The sequence below is a fragment of the Sciurus vulgaris genome (genome assembly GCF_902686455.1).
Source record: "Sciurus vulgaris genome assembly, chromosome: 6".
Taxonomy (NCBI): Eukaryota; Metazoa; Chordata; class Mammalia; order Rodentia; family Sciuridae; genus Sciurus; species Sciurus vulgaris.
In genome coordinates, this window is record NC_136466.1 from 126975375 (window position 1) to 126995649 (window position 20275).

A 20275-nucleotide genomic window follows, 5' to 3' on the forward strand; every position below is an offset into this window, starting at 1 on the left:
TGAGGTGAGGGTTGGGGGTGTCATTTAGTAGTAAAGTATTTGCCTAACATGGGGGAGGCCTGGTTCCATTCCCAGCCTCAGAAAAACAATAAATAAATAAAAGTTTATATATACAGAAAAAGTGCTTTCTGATTTTATTTCCACATTCATGCACTAATTCATTAAAAAGAAAGCAGTTCTTTAACATTATCAGTAGCATTTATGAGAACAGTTACCATATGGCTGCTTGACATATCCAAAATTATGATTCTGTCTAGAATGTAGAGCCTGGTTCATTTAAACTTATTATATTAGATTTTTGTTGCAAATATAAAAAACAAAGTGTTATAATAAGCCAAAAAAAAATACAGAGATTGATAAAGAACAGGCAATTGCCATCTCCTGAGGTAACCAATATTAACAGTGTCTTTCTCAGTGTGTCTCTGAATGGATATAAACACATAATGCAATGAGTAGTCACTGGTCTTATAAAAATGCAACCAAATAAAATACATAATTTGTCTGCTTTGTTTAACAATAGATTAGGGACATCACAGCCAGATGAATTTATGTAGATTTACTTACTACCAATTTTCAATCTAAAGTATAAGTGTACTGCCATTACTTAGCTGCTCCTCAAGTGAAATATATTTGGATGATTTTTCAGGTTTCACCACCCAATGCTGCAATATACACGCTTGTGACTGCAGGCTGTTTTAATTTTTGTCATCACAAATTCTTGAGCCTAGAAACATAACCTTTCCAATGCTACTTCTAAATCCCAACCTCCCTGTCAATCATAGTCCAGTGCTGAAGGGAGCCTGAAGCCGAGGTGAAAAGTGGGTAATTACTCTGCACAGCACATGGCCAGCAGCCTCCTGCTACAATATTTACGTCCTATTCCATTGAGATGGCACTCTCTGCTCACATGACCCAAATGCAGTTCTCACTCCACCAGGAACACTGCCGAATGCAGTCTGCATCGGCAGCTCTGCACATGCTCCGTCTGGTCCTGTGAATCCTCACTTGCCCATTGAGATTTCTGATGGTTTAAAGCTACGTTCCAGCTGCTGAAGCTCTGTGACCTGCAGCAGTTTCCTGGCCCAGATCCAAGGCAGGTGGCCCCCACTGATACTGTTTTTTACGGTTTGGGCTGTTTTATGGATCTGTTTGGAGTGGAGGGTGTATAATACTTACATACAAGTACAGTCAGTGAACGAGGCTATAAGAGTAACTCTTTTCCTGGCAGGTATTACAGGAGGAATATTTACGTATTTTCGTCATTTGCCTTGATAACAACCAGCAACTCTAACGCATCCTTAATTCTCCAATAGGGGTCTTGGCAAGCGATACCGTATCTGACTGTTGTGTTGACTGCAATGTGCGAGATGGTGTTTTATACTCTCTAGAGACCTGGATGCTTTCTGCCACTCTGATATTAGATGATGAGACAGGCTACCATGGATTTCAGCACCTCTTCTGTGTTTGATCAACAAAAAGGTAAAATGCTGCTTTAATACGTCCTTTGGTTCTTAGCATCTTTAGTTTGTGGTTGCAAGATTCTTAGCATCTTTAGTTTGTGGTTATAAGGAGGAAGGTGTGTGGTGTGTGTGTGTGTGTGTGTGTGTGTGTGTGTACAGAGCATTTCACCAAGAAAACAAACCTGCTCTGAATGTTCACTTCTAATTTAAAGTGTTTAGAAGAGAAAAATAAGCTTACAGTCTATCTGTCTTGTTGAAGTGTTCCTGCCACAAATTTTAAAAATTGGGTTTCGAGTATACTGTTTCAGATAGTGTCATCTTTATTCAGGCTTTTTTTTTAATTCTTAAAAAAAAATATGTTGGAGAAAATAACATAAGGAGAATACATCACATGTCTCTTTTCTGTTAACTTCTTATCTCACTGATAGAGCTTCATAAGCACCTCTTGATTCCCTTCAGGAATAGAGGTCACCCACATACACCATGGGTTGATACGATATCTCCTCTGAGATTGCACATTGACTTATCACTATGTCATCACTTTCAATGACAGAGTGTAACTTCCTTACTCATAATTTCCAGAGTGGAGATAATTTTCTACGAGAAAAGGTTGCTGTGAAATTACTTCCCCGTTATGGAAAGCATGTATGTAGTCATTCAGTCTATAGATGTATAATGTGTATACATGGTATGCATTTATGCATGTATGTGTAATTATACATTTTTTCTATGTATGTGTAGAAAATTTCCCTTCTTTAAATTTAAGAAATATAGTTTAGAATCTTTTTAAGTATCTGATATCTAAATCCCCTTCTACAGTCCCTGAGTCTTCTTCAAGGTCCTAAATTCCTTTGGTGATTTCACTTGTTTTAGATGCAACAGGAAATGGTGGTTTGTGAAAGCTTCATTAAGAAACCCATTGCTTCTCTTCCCCATTATCTGTCCCAGGCTATAGTGTTTACCACCCCTCCATCTATATCTGGTTTCATGGGTGAATTATTTGAGCTCAGTGAGTTTCTCAAATAATGTATATTTAGATTTCTGGGTTAACGAATGTATATCTGCATATAGTGTATTCCCAACTCATTTTGAACAGTGTTTGTGTTTGTGTCTATATTCAAAGTGTGCTGGTTCACATTGCATTTGGATACAAGCACCATAGAAAAAGGGATTATTACAGCTCTGCCCATCACCCCCCTTTCCTCTTTGTACATTTTGTACCACTGATGGCAATCAGCAAAAGTAAAAATCTAAATGCAGTGAGAACTGCATTTAGAACCAAACACTCACACTGGCTAAAAAAATGATGTTGTTGTGCCATGTAATCCATAGAGGAACACAATGGGTTTATTTTTGAAGACTAATTTGAGGGAACTGGGACTGACTGCGGAAGAGCTAGCCCTTCATTATGAATTCATGTGTTCCAGTGCAGTACCTTCCAAGAGGAATGAGCCCAAAACAGTTAAAATAGCAATTTGGAGTATTTATTTTCTTACAATACCTCTCATGTGAGCCATCCACAGCAATCCCTTCACCCTAGGCCTGATTGGCCCTCATGAAAGTTAACCCTTTCCTTGCCATTTCTATTTCTTAATCCTTTCTCTCTTTGTAAAGATGTTAGGATATGATAAAAACAGCAGTAGCTTCTAAATCCTACAGACATAGTTCAGCATGGCAGATAGTTACTTCTTAGCTGTGTAACCTTGGCAAGTTACCTAACCCCTCTGGCCCTTAGTTTCTTCAACAATGAAATCAGGGAAATGAATCCTATGTATCAGGATTTGCTTCTAAAATAATACATAAGAAACCCCTATCACATTGTCTGATGTGCAGTATTTCCAATTCATGCTGCTGCTGTTGTTACAATACCACCTCAGACTGGGAGTTTCTCAAATGCAAAATGCTGTACACTGCCAGCTTCCTCCAGCAGTCCTCAGGCCTAAGTTAGTGCTGTGTGGCTAGGTTACATTATTTTTTTCAGATCCCCAGGATATCATTTAGAGCAAGCTCTAGAGTAATAATCAACAAAATGATACCTGAATAGTTTCATTATTTTATTAATCCTTCCTCTTCTTTTTTTATTTATTTTTATTGGTGATTTAAAATTATGTATAATAGTGGATCCATTATGCCATATTCATACATGCAAATAACATAATTTGATCAATCTCAAATTATGAGTTTTGAGTATCTTCCTTTTCCCTCCCTTCTTCCCTTCCCCATTCACTTGCTCTACTCTGCTGATCTCCCTTTTATTATTGTTATTGTTATTTTAACTAGTGCATTTCACCTGTTAGTGAATTATAATTTTAGATACATATGTGTGTGTGTGTATATATATTATATGAATATATACATACAATACATATATGTAAAATGAATAATATATTAATATTACACAATGAATAATATATATTATATATAGTTATATATTGTATAATATATAATATATTATATATTGACATATCCAAAATTATATAATATGTAATATTAATTTTATATATATTATTCATTGTGATATATTATAATAGATATAGCCTAATTTGGTAGATTTCATTCCCCAATACTTCCCCATATCCTCCCTTCCTCCTTCCCTCTCAATTCCCTTTCTCTACTCCATTAATTTCCTTTCTATTTTCATGAAATTCCCCCCCACCACCCTTTTCCCACCCTTTTTTTTTTTTTTTTTTTTTCATATTCCTTCCCCCTCCCTCTATCTAGCTTCTGCATAGGATAAAAACAATTGACTCTTTTTTGGGGGCAGGGTTTACTGGGGATTGAATTCAGGAGCACTTGACCACTGAACCACGTCTCCAGCCTTATTTTGTATTTTATTTAGAGACAGGGTCTCACTGAGTTGCTTTAGCTAAGGCTGGCTTTGAACTCGTGGTCCTCCTGCTTCAGCCTCCTGAGCCACTGGGATTACATGGTGAAAAATTGACTCTTGACTTTATGAGTTTGGCTTATTTTACATAGCATGGTGTTCTCCTAACCCATCCATTTACCAGCAAATGACATAATTTCATTCTTCTTCATAGCTTAGTAAAACTCCATTGTGCATATTATTATCACGTTTTTGGTTTTGTTTTTTGTTTTGTTTTGTTTTGTTTTTGACATTCACCTGTTAGTGGACACCTGGGCTAATCCTTCCTCAGTCTTAAAAGCATGAAAACTCATATTAGATAGGTTCAGATCACAGAAGAGATTTCAAATATTCTATCATTAGGCAAACCACAGAGAAGTGACTTTCTCTGGAAAAGTTGAGTATGGGGCTCTAGTGGAGAATTTTCCATTAATTCTTAATATCTATCTGAAAAATTGAAACTCTGGTGGCACCCAGCTCACATGCAGATGTTGACAGAAGACATCTGGAAGAACTGTAGAAAAGGATGGGATCCACTGGTTTTCAAACCTGACTGCTTATAGGAATCATCCGGGGAGATCTGGAAAATGTGGATGCCGGATCCCTCCCATGGAGATTCCAATGTAATTGGCGTAAGTTATAGCCTGACAGACGCCCCACAGGGTGTTCTGAGATGCAGCAAAGATTGAGAACCAGTCATCCACTTCACCCCCAGACATTTCAGATGGGTGAATGGAAGCACAGAGGTTCAGGGTGGACCCTCTGAAATAACAATAATCATACCCCACTATTACTAACAGAGGGGACCAAGACTTTGGCATTCTCTATCCAGAAAACAGACCAATAGGACATTTCCTGTTCATCGGCAATCTCTGATCCCCAAAGCTGCTCTGGGACGGGTGTAGGCCAGAATTGGTTTATGGTTTTCCAGAGGATGCTGGAGCAATGTGATGCAGAAAGACCTGCAGAGCTCTAACGAGATTGGTTTGGTAAACTTGAATCTGCCTGTACTTTTCTGCATCTCCCTTTAGCTAGAAGTATCAAGACATCCTCTGTCAGGGTCTTTGTGGCAGATTGACAGTTGCCAAGTTTTTCATTGCCCTCTTCCATTTGCATGAACTTGGACAACTGATTGATCTCCTCTGCTTCAGTCTTCTGTAGAATGTGGATGATATTATGCATCCACAAGGTTGCTGGAGGCTCAAAGTTCCCATTATCTGACTAGCCACAGGGTCAGGGCCATGTCTCTGGCCTGCTTTGTGAACTTGGGAGGATGAAACATGGATTTTCAATGCTCCCATCCCTGTCATATGCTTTCTGCTTTCACCATAGCAACAACTCTCTGTTCCCATGTGCTCTTCCTGGCTGTCTTCCCTCTAAAAGCCCACATGCAGGAAAGGACCTGTAGTAAAAACGTTTACTATAGAACACAGAGGTTCTTGCTGGAGTCGACATATTATGTAACTGAAGATATTTCCATTTTAAGCTTTACTACTACGTGTAGAAAGAAAAACTCTGCTATACCTGAAGATATCCAAGATCTCAGAAACAAGCGTGGTCCCCATGTCCTCATTCAGCCCTCCATGTGACTGAATGAGGAGGGTCGGGCCCTGCCCTGGTCCTGTAAGGAAATGTGTTTGATGAGGCACAGTGGAGTGTTTGCAGGCACCTGGGAGATTCTGGGTCACCTCACCAGTGATTTCTTTTATAGAGGTGCTGGAAGAATGAAAGGAAGGGTCTGTCTTCCAGTCTAGATTAATACAACGCATTAGTGTCACTGGCTGCTATAACAAATTACCACTAGCTGGGATGCTTAAAACAACAGAAATTTACTTTCTTGCAGATCTGGAGACTACAAATTTGAAATCAAGATACCAGTAGGGGCCATACTCCTTCTAGAACATTTAGGGAAGAATCTTTTCTTGCCTCTTCTAGCTTCAGGCTACCATGGCCTTATCCTTCCAATCTCTGTCCCCATCTTCACGTGGCTTACTCCATGTGTCTCTCTGTGCATGCCTCAAATTCCCTGTGCCCCCAGATGATCCAGGATAAATTCCTCAAGATCTTTGAGTTAACTGCATGTGTTCTCACACCTAAGGTAATTTTCATTCTTTTGCCATAAAAAAGTAAGTCAGAGGTTCCAGGAATTAGGACATGGACGTATCTTTAGAGCCAACATTTGACCCACTATGTGAAGTACAAAGTTAACTCTCAGAAAAAAGCACATAATCCTTATGACTTGATTTTAGGTAAAATCCATTCTTATTTAAGTAAGAAGGAAAGTCATCCTGGAAGAGGTGGGGAGGAGGCATCTATTGGGTGCAGACTCTGTGCAGGTACTTTCATGGATAATGTAATGCTCAGAGCTAAGGTTTATTGAGCATTGAGCAGAGTCAGGCTTCTGTGCCTAAGACTGTACTTAGATAGCTCAGATAATCCTCATATTAGTCCCATTATTTTTACCCCCTTTGACCCATGAGGCAATCCAAAAAGTTTTGACCTACCCAATATCATCACATATTAAAATGACAAAGCTGGAATTCCAGTCTAAACCTGTTTGACTTCAAGGCCCATGTTCTCTTCACCATGGTATATTTCTTCCTTGGCCAACTATAAAGTATAATGAAGAGAAAAAAAAAAATCAACAAAAAGTCAAATTAATGGAACATTTATTTTCACAGTTAAACTGGTATCCCTTTGTGTTTTAGATTTTTAAAGCTCCCACACACAGATGTGCTGGTTTTGAATCCTAACTTCTCATCTAAAATCAATGCTAAACAAAAAGATTTGCACTTTGCTGAAAAAGCAAAAGTTAAAATTGCAGTGTGACAACCAGATGCCTTGAAAGGAAGAATAAGCACATTTTGAAAGTTTTGGGAAAAAACAGAGGTTAGGCAGGAATACCATAGGAAGCAGGAAGGAGAGGACCATGATTTGCTCTCAACTGATTTCAGGCTCAGAGACCTTGAATGGGAACTTGGAATGAAACCCAGGCACATGGAGGAGCATTGTAATTGGTTTTTCAGACCTGCGATTGACAGTTCAGATACAGGGAGAATAGCAGGCAAATCACCAGTCCCCTGGTTTAGAGTCAGATGATCTATTACCTCTGAGGAGACACTCACTCGTTTTCCTCTCTTAACTGAGAAAGAGGAGCATAGGAAAGAGGAGTGGAAGAAGAATCTTTTTTCCAATGTTCTTGCCCACTCAAGATGAAGCCTAGGCAAACCTGTTAGGCAGAAGTCTGCCCCCTTCTTTCTCTGTCTCCTTCTTTGTACCACCCCCTTCTTTTTCCCATCAACCAATACCTGGGAAAGATTGTGACAGATCAATCCATTCTGGAGTCTCCCATCTGTTAGCACTGGGACAGGCTTGGCCTCCAATAACCTGAGTGTTCCTCTCCTTCCACCCTTCCCAGATCCTTTTACTGACATGGATAGAAAGAAGTCCTGGCTGAACTTATCCAGACAATTAGCAGTCACAGTCTGAAAGAGCCATGAAACTGAAAGTGATTTAGTATCAGAGAATAGAGGGGTGGCCCCCACTGTCCCAAGGGAGAGGCTTCTTGCTGAAGTATGCATCCCAAAAAGGAGTCTCCAGGAATGGTCTCCAGAGGGGAAGAAGGACTCACCGCACAAAAACACAACTTTACCAGATCGACTTCTGAAGGCTTAACCTCAATCCAGCCCCAGGCTCTAAAGTCAGCAGGTTCACCACACAGAGCTTTTCCTACCATCTCTACTCATTAACTCTAGAACATCTCCAGAGCTAGGCCACTCTTTGCTTAAGAATATCCATAGATTTTTCCATTCGATAGCACCATTACATTATATCACGAATGATCTGTATCCCAGATTTTTTTAAAATTTATCTTGTATAGTCATGATGGTTTTGCCCTATTATCAGCTCTCAACTAATAAACAGGTTTGCATGCTAAAGAGCCCTTTGTTCAGTTTCTTTTTGTGAAAAAGTGAGAAGGGCACTTGCCCATGGATGAAACTTTTCTTATTTTATTGAGAATATTGGGGGAGGAAGAGAAGAGAGGATGTTCCATTCTACCCAGGAAGTATTTCCATTTCCAAATGTGCCCTCAGAACATAATCTGTAATAGTGTTCTAATCTTTTAAAAACTTTTTGTTTGAAAATGATTTCCAACTTACAGAAATGTAAGACTAAGAATAGTATAGAAAATACTTGAATCTCCTTTACATAGATTCACCTACCGTTAATGTTTTACTCCATTTGCTCTATCTCTGTGTGTGTAACCCTCCCTTATGTGTGTGTGTGTACTTTTATCTAATCCAATTTTATCTATTGGCCCAATAATGCCTCCTATAGTATTTTTCCCCAGTAAGGAATCCAGTCTAGAATTAAGTATTATATCAGTCTCCTTAGTCTCTTTTAATCTGGAACATTTCTACAGGCTTTATCTTTATGACATCAACATTTTTGAAAATTCAGTCTCTTTCTTTTGTTAAATATCAAGTTCTTCTTTTTGAGTTTATCTGAGACTTCCTTGTGATTCAATTTGGAGTTTGCATTCCCAGCCAGAATATTGCACAGGTAATGTGTGTCTGTCTTAATTTATCACAGGATTGTTCAAATCCTTTTAAATCATCATCTGGGGGCAGAAATGTTGCAGTATTAGATGTCAACTGTTTCTAGCAGAGTTAATTTTTTTCTAATTATGAAACTGATATAACTGTCAAGCAATACAAGAATGGATATAGTTAGTATACAAAGCCTTGTATTCCCTCAACTAGCCAAGGGCTGTGTTTTCCAGAGTCTCCTATTCCCAACCTGTTTCTAGCTACTCGCCAGCAAGATGGATCCATGGCAACTCATGCTCCATACTGGGGCTGGGGAGTCGCTCCCAAAGAGAAACAGGAGATCAGGCCAAGAGTATTAACCAGAATTCATAATTAGAAGAACAATCACTCTCATTTATTAAGCAGCTTCCACATGCCATATACTGTGCAGAAATCTTCATTCCAATTCCTCATTTAATCCTCGCCATAGCCTCTGAGATAGGGTCCATGTTTGGTCCATCTGAGGTTACATGACTTGCCCAAACCACACAGGACAAGGGGCAAAGCTGCCATGATAACTCAGGCTTATGATCCCCAATCTCCCTCACAATCTCCTCCATACATATCAAGCTACACCTCTGGATTCTGCCAACCACCCCATCAATCCCTTCCTGACATTCAGCATGAGAAGAAAAAGAAAGGTGAGGCTGCCACAGTCCTCAGCCAAGGGCCCAATTCCCTCTCTCATTCGCTCAAGCTGGGCCTGCGGTGGCGCCCATGGTGCCGGCCTCCCTCTTTGGGGATCTCTGCCCACGGGCCTGGACTACTGTGATCACATGCCTTTGGAGCAAAGAATGGCCTCAGCCTCTGAGGAGGAAGAGAGGTTGAAAAGGTGAGGAGACCCTGGAATGTGAGGGAATGGAACCGGGATTTGCAAGGTGAGGACTTGGCTTCCCTCACAGAAGGCTCCGTGGGCAGACTCTTTATCATTCTCCTACTTAGTCTGTTTGTTCTGCACAGTGACAAGTTGACATTTCTCCAGGAGACAGTTCTGAGAGCTCTGGCTCTGTAAACAAGGTCACATGAAAACAGCAGCTGATAAAAAATAAAATAAAAAGAATTCTTCCAACCTTGGCATCCTGTACTTTGGACATGTTTCCACCAACTTTACTCTTGAGACTACACCTTTGATCTTTCATTCACTGTGGTAAACAGAACACAGTCTGCTATTTTGTTTTTAATCTCATTTTTAAAAACTGTGAGGGGGCATCTGAAATTTACCCAAAATGACACTTGCATCCTTCTGGTTGCATAATGTTACTCTAGAGTTTGGGCTATAAGTAGACAGTCTTGCAGGGACCACTGAATAGAGAGAAGTGTTGAGATGGATGGGTGGGTATTTGGTTTCAGGTGGCCACAGCAGAAACCAATTTTAGTATGGATCCTGGAGGTGATTTGCCTTATAATAGTAGTACTTTTAAAATTGTAAAAAATCTTAGTAAAAATATAATCCAACTCCCTCACTCTTTATATGTGAAGGCTGAGACATAGAAGGATTCACAGTGATGCAGTGCCCTGAGCTGTATGGCCCTGGAACTGCCTCTTACTGTGTGAGCCATCTGGTTAGCATCTCTGCTCCTTGATTTCCTCCCCTTGTAAGTGAAGATGATGATACTGCCAAGGATTGCAATAGACTAAATTAACTGATAAATACCAAGTGTGTGGATCTGTACTGTGTGGCCCACAGTAATTGCCCAGTTATGAGGTTATAAGGTGGTTATAAAGATGGTTCTAACAATTCTCTAAGGATTTAATGAAGCAATACGTACAAAGTCCTTGGAACAGTGCCTGGTCCAGAGTAATCACTTAGTAAGTGCTAGTGATTATTATAAGTGACTCAACTAAGGTCACATGGACAACCCATCTTCCAAGGTAAGAGCACAGCCACCTTTTAAGCTGTCTCCCCCTCCACAGCAGAGCACTCATTTTCACATTCAGAAGGGCAAGAATTGGCCTAAGGAGGAAAATCTCATCAGAAGGAAGTTAATTCTGCGGGGACGCTCATAGACTTCAAAGCATTCTTACTTCCCCTCTCTGCTCCCAGTCCTCTTTCCTCTTAGTCTAAGATGACTTCTAGATCAAACTCTGTCACTGACTCAAAAGCCAGCCTAATTGCTGGCTTCCACCTTCCATGTGGCTGCCACACACATTTCTGAGCTTCATGGTGCTTTAGTAACCTCTCTAGTTTTTAGGCAGAACCCTATTATTTTAATTATTACAATTTTATAATGGACTGTTTAATAGAAGAAGTCTCCTTCAATATTGATAGTTTTTTCAATTATGTTGGATATTCTTAGCTATGTTTTTAATCTCCTTTTTTTTGTTTCTTTTTGTTTTTGAAATGGTACCATATTCACACACTTTCAAGATTTAAAACATGTCCAGTCATGTTCACCCACTCCCCTGTCCCCAGTCATCCAACTCCCTCCTCTGGAAGTAAACACTGTGAACAGTTTCTGATATATCCTTCCAGAGATTTTTCTTTTAAAGTATGATCAAATACTTGAATGTATTCTTTTTACTTCATTGAAACATACACTTGTCCTCATATTGTTACAAATTAAAGCTAATATTTTCCTGACCCCCACTTCTCCCCAAATTGTAGGAAATTTGATTGAAGTTAAGACACTAAACATAAATGGATATTGGCAATAATTAAATTTTCCTTATACTATTTAGTCTTTCTAATTAGGAAAATAGTATGTATTTTCATAAATTCTACTCTTCTTTTATATATCTTGCAATAAAGTTACATAGTTTTCTTAACTAGAATTATGAATATTTTAGAGAGGTATATTCCTGAGTTATATTTTCATTGCAATGGGTTATTTTTCTCCTTGTATTATTTATGGTAGACTATGTACTTTTATACTTACTTTTAAACTCCAACTTTGTTAACTATTTTAATCATATTGTATTAATTCTTTGGTTGACTCCATTGTGCGACTTTATGGGTAGTTATCATGAATCCCCTAAGGATAAGGGGATAAGACCCCCAGGAGATGCCTGAAGCCACAGATAATACCAAACCCTATATGTATTGTTTCTTCCTATACAAACATATCTAGAGTCAAGTTTAAGAATAGACACAGCAAGAGATTACCAGGCATAAATGATAAAAACATGGAAAAATTATAGAAGTATACTTTAAAGTTATACGAATGTGGTCTCTCTCACATACACACACACACATGCACACACTATCTCTTTCTCCCTCTGTCTCCCTCAAAATATCTTAGTGTACTTTCACCTTTTCACTTAAAGGAAGCACTTTATGTCTCCTCTTTGGCATATCTGAATTGGCAGCACCACTACTCTTACCCTTTGGGGCCATTATTAAGTAAAATAACACTTAATAATGTAAAAATCTACATTATTAAGTAAAAAAAGTGTTATTTGAACATAAGCACTGCAATACAGTGACAGTCAACCTCATAAACAAACTGGCTACTATTGCCACATGTCCTGCATGGGTGAGGGAAAGGGTTCCTGTAGGAGGGATGGGCTGGCTATGAAATAAAAGGCTGATGAAATTTATCAGGAATAATGACAGAAGACAGAATTATCTCTGAAGCATGGGCATGGCTGATTGAGCCGTCCATAAAGGTTTGGTTTTAACAAAGGAAGGGGCCTGCACTTTCTTTATAGAAGTACAGATCAAAAGGAGACTGGTAGGAGCTTCTTCCATGAAAAACAGGATGGGGTGGAGTTAAGCAAGCCATTTGGCTCTAGCAGGTCATTCCCACCTCCAGGTCCTGCATTGGAATTTCCACAGTGAACAAACACAGGTTAACCACTTAACTCAGGCAATCTTGATCAGTTATTAATAACTGAGAATTCCTAAGACCAGATTTTCCTGGTTAATAGTACAGCCATGCTTGGTTCTCATACAGGTCATGGGTGGCTTCCCACAGGCTACTAAGTGACAAAAGGGTAGGTAGCATATACAGCATGGAGATACTGGCCCAAGGGATGATTCACTTCTCATGCAGGACAGAGAGGGACTGCAAAAGATTTTGTAATGATTACACCCACAAAATGGGGTGTAATATAAAACTTATGAAGTGTTTATTTCTGGAATTTTTCATTTGATATTTTCAGACCACTGTATACTATGGGTAGCTGAAACTAGATAAAAGTGAACTACTGTAAATTATTCAAATTATTTAGTGCCACATAGTGGGTGAGAATTCTTGCTGCAGGTCAGATGAACTGGTTTCCAATCTTGCTTTACCACTTAATAACTTTGAAACTTTCAAAAAAGCCATTAAACCCTTCTTTGCTTCAATTTCTTCATACTACCTACTTCATAAAGTTTTTAAAGCAAATAAATGGCCTAAGATGAAACTGTTAGGAAAGTGCCTGTAACAAAGTCATCTATAAAAATTAGCTATTACTAAGTTATGATTGTTTTGCTCTTGCTTTGTGATTATTATATCCCACTTCCATTTTGCTTATCTTACATTATCAGTTCAAGTTTGTCATATAACTTTCTTTCTGCATTGTTTCACTATTAGGTATGATGTTTGCAATCAGTTTGAAATAAATATTCTTAATGATATTAAATAATATAATCTATTGATAAAAGCAGCTTCTTAGGAACAGATACCAAATTGTATAAAATGCTTTTCTGGTCTTTGTTCATCTAATCATATATTACTCCTTTGTCCCACTGTTGTGATATATTTTTTTAATGGATACCCTAAAATCAAAGTATCTTTAATCTGAAATGAGCTCTATTTGGCCATGTTATATTGTTCTTTTAACCCAAATGAATTTGATCCAGTAGAATTTAATTTACAACTTAGAATTTTGTGTTTTGTTTCTTTGTGTGTGTGTGTATGTGTGTGTGTGTGTGTGTGTGTGTGTGTGTGTTTACCAGTTTAGGCTAACCTTAAAAAATAAAGTAGAAAATGTTCATTCTTCTTCTGTGCTTCAGTTGAGAATTTTTTTTTCCTCAGTCATTTGTCATTTTCTTAACATGTTAAAAACACTCACTCTTCCCCATGTAGAACCTTTCTACCATTGCCAGTAACTTGCCCTTCCCCACCCCCTCATTGTACAGCCAACTCTCCACAGCTTAGTTCCAACTTTGGGTTATGTGTCAAACTCATTTTTGCTACAGTGAGGTTATAAACTCTAGTGTGAATCCTAGTGAGTTCTCATGAAGGGAAGGTTGGTTTTATTCTATGCCTTTGATCAAGGAACAATGAAACCAATGTGGTACCCAGAAATTATCCCAAAGTCATGAGAAGCAATTCCATTTCAGTTGCTTGTAAGCATCTTTAGGAACCCATCATACAGTCTTCAAGGAACTACTGTCAGTCTGTGACTGTAGACTGAAAGCACACTTTAGAGGATCAGTGAAATTTCAAAGAAAATTTAAAGAAGGAAGAAATTCTGTCCAATCTGAAAATGCATCATTGATAACAACGGAGAAAAGAGAATTCAAATGGCAAGAACATCATGGAAGCCCCTCTGACAGAGCAAAGCCACAAGAGAGCTTCAAGGACAACATGAAGTTCAAGAACCATAGAGTGAGATAGACTTGTGCAAACTGGCACTTGGGCCAGCCACCTAACATAGATTTGGTTTTATAAAACTATTTTCAGAGGATCAAGGCACTAGGGACAGTTTTACAAGTGGCACAGGAAAAGGCTATCAGGAGGATGCCCTTTACAGCATCCAGGAAGACCTCCTTCTGTAAAGCTTTCCCAGCCCAAAAGTCATTCTTGCAAGGGCAGGTGATTCACTGTTTGGCTCTCCACACTGGTTAGGTAGTTACAGTGATGTTCTCATCAATCATATGTGGAAACTTAGGGGTCTGCCTGCTACTCAATACCAGTGTCTCCTTGAGAACTTCCGCAGGATACATTTGGTCAGAACCTGCTAAACCTGGGTAGTGGAGAGGAGTACACTAGATCACAAGGTAATCTTTTCTATTTCTGAACATTTCTGTTATTCAGAAGTCTCATTTATTCCAGTCATACCCACCAGAACTAGTTTGGGACCTACAGAAAACAATCCTAAACTCTCTTTCCAGTGTTTCCAATATGCAGCTATCATGTTCCACTGGCCCCAAAGTACACAAACCCTGCTTCTCTACCCACCTGTCATCACCACCCCTACCCCAGAGTCTCCAGTTAAAATAGCAGATACCTGACTCCAACCTTTGCCCTTTCTTAAAAGCAAAAGAGGTAGGTGGAGTCATATAGACTACTCAGAAGATAGTAAGGGAGATTAGAGGAAGGACAGTTGACATAACACCACTTGGTTTACTTTTCAATTTCCAAAAGCTAGCTAGGCTAGCACAATCAAATTAAGATGTACACCTCCTAATTACCAAAGAACTTTCTGACACAATGCTTCAATATCAAAAATATTTCCACAAAACTTCAGAGTGGGTGAGAAAATTCATTTGAGTAGAACATACATACTAAGTTGATCAACAAATACAGTTACCCCACTCTGAAGGTTCTGTGCATCAAAGAGAGTCTTTTTAAGAATTAGTATTATGACAGTTAAAGTGCATTCTATGAAAGCGCATTCCAGAAAGTCATCTTTACTGAACACAGACAAGCTTCCTAAAACAGAAAAGTCCATTTTCAAAGTCGCCCTACGTGTAGGAGATAGACTAAAAATGGTAAAGCAACCACACTTCAGAAGAACTCCCCCCAGGAACACAAGGATGTAGAGAGTCAAAGAAACCCAACAAGTATGGCAGGATAAATCTGGTTACAGAGAAAAGTCTGATGTTGACCAGATATCACTCCTGAGGTAATGTCGTTGCAAGACTCTCCTCCACTCAGGGTGAAATCCCCTCTTTTCCACCCCACACCATGAAAGCTGTTTGGACTCTTTCTTCTCTCAGCTGGTACCTATAGGAAGTTTGGGGTTATTTTTCTCTTTAAAATGTTAAAACAAACAGACAAACAACATGTATCCCGTTTGTTTACAATAAATAAAAAAAGAAAAAAAAATGTTAAAACACAAAACTCTTTCTCTTTTCGCACATGATTGACACTTTCTAAGAGAACGCACACTGAGGGAGTGGAGAAGAAAACAGAAATAGCAAGCTGCTTCAGTTCACCACATCACAACAGCCTGCTGAGAGCATCTCTTTAGAGAGAAAGGTGACAGGGTGCCTACCTATGTCAAAGTAGAAATGTGGATAATAATACTAATTAACACACTGACCACATATTGGTCCAGACATTACTCTCAAATCTTGGTGTGAATTAAGTCGCTTAGCTCTCTGGACAGCTCTGTGAGGCAGGCACTATTCTTATCCCATTTGACAGAGAAGAACAGGCATAGAAATGTTAAGCAATTTGACTGAGGTCACACTGCTAGCAGGAAAGTGGCAGTGCCAGGATTCCACCCCTGGAGGTTAAGGCCCAGAGCCTGTCCCTAAGCATTTTTCTATATTGCCTCCATGTATGTGTGCTGCATGTCACATGCTGTATATGATAAGGGTCACATGAGACTAATTTTGATTCAATGCTGGACAACTGTATCGATGACCTTCAACTTGTTCCTGTGCGGACAGAGTTTCCAGACTGGCTCTTAATCCTACCTAGCAGCACAGGCACCATCCTGGCTCAAAGCCCAAGTCAAGGCCACAGAGGCTTTCCACCACCAGTGGGTGGCAATGTTGTCACATGGAGGCATCAGGGTGCAGTGAAAGCAGGCACCCTCCCTCAAGGTGGAAAGACCTCGCCTTCTCGGGGATAGTCTGTTCTGGGTGGCCCTGAGAAGGCCATTTCTGCACTGTCCCACAGCATCCAGGATAATTCTGCAGGAGGAACGCAGGATTTCAATTAGGAGATGCTTGGGAAGCCATTATTGAAGTGATTCCTCCCTGTCCTGCCATAACGTTCCCAGTATGTTTTAATCATAAATTAGACATTTGTCTTCCTACTAGGGCATGTTATGTTGCTCTTAGAGACTGAGATTCTACCACTTTTGTACCCACACTTTCACTAGTCTATGGTAGAAGTGGAGTAAACGGATGAATGAAAAAATGTGTGTTCTTCAGAGGCACTCAGCTTTAGTTCAAGGAACAATTGAAGAAAGTTCTGCAATCCTCGGTATTGCCCAAAATGAATCCAGACTTCATGGGTGACTCTAGGGTAGGTTTAGGCACCCAAGGATCCACAGAATAGAATAAATCAAAGGAAGTTTCTCAAACCACCTGGATTGGACTCTTGAAATTGCATTACTCAAACTGCTCTTACACCAGCCTGGCCCTTCCACAAAAGGGTCACAACTTAAGCAGAACAAGTGTCAAGCAGATCTCTAGGTAATTAGGACAAAATAGGCTTGGTAATCAATGCAGTCAAGGGCTTTCCTAAGGAACTTGACAGAACCCCACTATAGAAAGCTCTAGAAAGGGGGCCCACATTGGTGTAAAATCTGAAGACCCAGAGCAAACAGCCTATCATACATCTGAAAATCCATCATTAACACTAGGCCCTTGAGATTAGATCAGTAATTTATGATACATCCAGAAATCAGTGGGTTTTTTGATCATGAAAAATGAAGGAAAGAGAGGATTTCAAGAACATTATCCTCTCAATTTGTTGATAAAAATTGATGACAACTTAAAATATTTACTCAGTTTTTTAAAAATCTACTAGGGATAGTTTTAAGGGTCAAAATTAGAAAAACAGATTTTTTTTTCCGTGTTTGAGAACTTTGTGAAATATCAAGGACTTGTTAGATATGGACAAACTAGGCTCTGTCTTCTTTAATAGTAGTATATTGATATAAAGCTAAGAAGTCACACTCCTCTTTCCACATTTAAGGAAAAAAAAATGCTTGGTTAACTTTGATGAGTATAAACAAATGTAAATTCATCACAGAGAATTTAGAAAACATAGAAAGTTCAGAAAAATATCTAAGATATTCATTGTTGATGCATGTTCTTTCAGTCTTTTATATGTCATATATATCACACATAATTGTTTACAAAATATAACCTACATCTTTTCACATGTGTCTTTCTTCATATTTCTTCGTGTCTCTCCCATTCTCTCCATGGTCAGTCTCTCTTCCTCTGTGTACAGTGTACATTCTGGAATCTCTCTCTCCCTCCTCTCCTCCCCTCTCTTTCCTCTTCTCTCTCGCTCTCTCTTTCTCTGAGGTGAAGTGAGGTCGTAGGCTCAAGTGATCCTCCCACCTCGGTTTCCCGAGTGGTTGGGACTGCAAACGTGTACCACCACACCAGCTCTGAAATCTCTCTTTATACCCCTCAGTATCTAGCTTTCACACAGAGAGGCAAGAGTCATTCAAAACATGCTCCATGGAAACAAAGACAGGCATCTGATGAATAGATGATGAATGGGTAGATGGTGGTTATTTCCATAGATCATTTGGACATCTTAAGTGCTTCTGTGGCCTTCGGTAGGAAAGATTTCTCCTGCCCCCATTTTAGATTCCATAAGAACCATCAGTTGTCCTTCTCTTTGAACCTGTTATTCCTACACTACCCGTTCTCGTTTCTGCAGAGATTCTTTGTATCCTCGTGAAGGCTTGGCTAGTTATTTGCAGTGACCACAGTTTATACTAGCTGTTTCTACACAACCTCTAGGGAAGTTCCCTCGTTTCCTATTTCCTAATCACTCTGTGGTTTAGAATCATATCCCAGGGATAAAAGGAGCTCTGAAGTACATTCTGTTCTGCCTCTCAGGTCTTCCTTCACCCTCCCCTGCACTTCATTCTGTTTGAATTCCTACTAAACACGCTTCCTTGGTGGTCACCTAGCCATGACTGGTCGTTTTCAATGACAGGAAGTTTATTACCTCTTGCAGTGACCTGGAACATTTTTTACAAAGCTGTAACAATTAAAATACCTTTCTGTCTCTCTTACCCACTGCTATTTCTAATTGCTGAAGTTTCACAGAACAACTTAACCACAAAATTGACTGCATAAAAGCCCTTCGAAAAACAATCCTATTTACAATAGCATCAAAAAGAATAAAATACTTTGAAATAAGCAACCAAGGAGGCAAAAGACATACACTGAAAACTACAAAGAATTGCTGAAAGAAATTAGTTACCAATAAATGAAAAGACACCCTATGTTTCCTGAATTAAAAGACTTTATATATTTTTTTTTTCTTCTTTTTAAATAAGAGCATTATATTCGTACATAATAGCTGGGTTCATCCCAAAAAAATCATACATGCATGGAATTTGATTTAAGTTGATATTCCCCCTCTTTTTCCTCCCCCCATCCTCCTTTCTTTACTCTGCTGATCTTTTATTTTTTTAAATATATTTTAGGTGTCAATGGATTTTTTTTTTCAATCTTCTTTATTTATATGTGGTGCTGAGTATTGAACCCAGGGCCTCACACTTGCCAAGCAAGCATTCTACCACAGAGCCACAATCCTAGCCCCCTACTCTACTGATCTTTCTTTCACTTATCTATTTATTTATTTCTGATTGGTTCTTTCTACTTCTACATAAAGGTGAAATCCCCTGTGGTCTATTTATTTATGCACATAGCCTGATTTTAGACTTAATATTGTTAAGATGTCAATACTACCAAAAGCAATCTGTATATGCAATACATTTCACAATGTCCCTGTTTTTACAGAAATTTAAAAATCCATCCTAAAATTCATTTAGAATCTCAAGAGACTTCAAATCGCCAAAAGAATTTTTAAGAAAAGAACAAAACTAGAGAACTTACACTTCCTGATTTCAAAACTTACTGCAAAGCTATAGTAATTTTAAAAAATTTGATACTGGCATAAACACAGGCTATGGATGAATGGAAAAGAACTGAGAGTTCATAAATAATCCCATACATCTATGGTTAACTGCTTTTCAACAAGGGCACCAAGACCACTCAGTAGGGAAAGAATAGTCGTTTCAACATTTAGTGCTTGAGCAACTAGATAGTCACATGGAAAACAATGCACTTGGACTCTTACCTCATACCATATTCAAAAATTAACTAAAAGTAGATGAAAGACTGATACATAAGACCTAGAATTCTTAGGCGAAATCATAGGACGGGGCAACTAGGGAGGCTGAGGCAGGAGAATCCCAACTTCAATGCCAGCCTCAGCAACTGGGCCCCTAAACAACTTAGTGATACTCTGTCTCAAAATAAAACAAAATAAAAAGGACTAGGAATGTGGCCCAGTGGTAAAGCAACTCTGGGTTCAATCCCCAGTACCAAAGAAAGAAAGAATAGGTGGAAAGCTTTGTTGACACTGGATTTGGCAATGATTTTTTTGGATATAACACTAAAAACATGGGCGTCAAAAGAAAAAAATAGTCAAAATGAACTCTGAAAAGGTAAAACTTTTGTTCACCAAAAGATAACATCAACAATGTGAAAAGACAGA

At 38.9% G+C, this 20275-nt stretch overlaps 1 protein-coding gene across 3 annotated transcripts in view; it reads left to right on the top strand.

Annotated features, from left to right (window-relative positions):
* Window positions 1-1018: 1018 nt before the first annotated feature.
* ANKRD55 (ankyrin repeat domain 55) overlaps window positions 1019-20275 on the top strand; it is a 103456-nt gene continuing 84199 nt past the window's right edge. For all 3 annotated transcript variants that reach the window (XM_079145265.1, XM_079145266.1, XM_079145267.1), the window contains exons 1-2: window positions 1019-1125; window positions 1314-1479. In XM_079145265.1, the coding sequence (XP_079001391.1) occupies window positions 1422-1479 (58 nt within the window). In that variant the 5' untranslated portion in view covers window positions 1019-1125; window positions 1314-1421. The remainder of the gene's footprint in view (window positions 1126-1313; window positions 1480-20275) is intronic.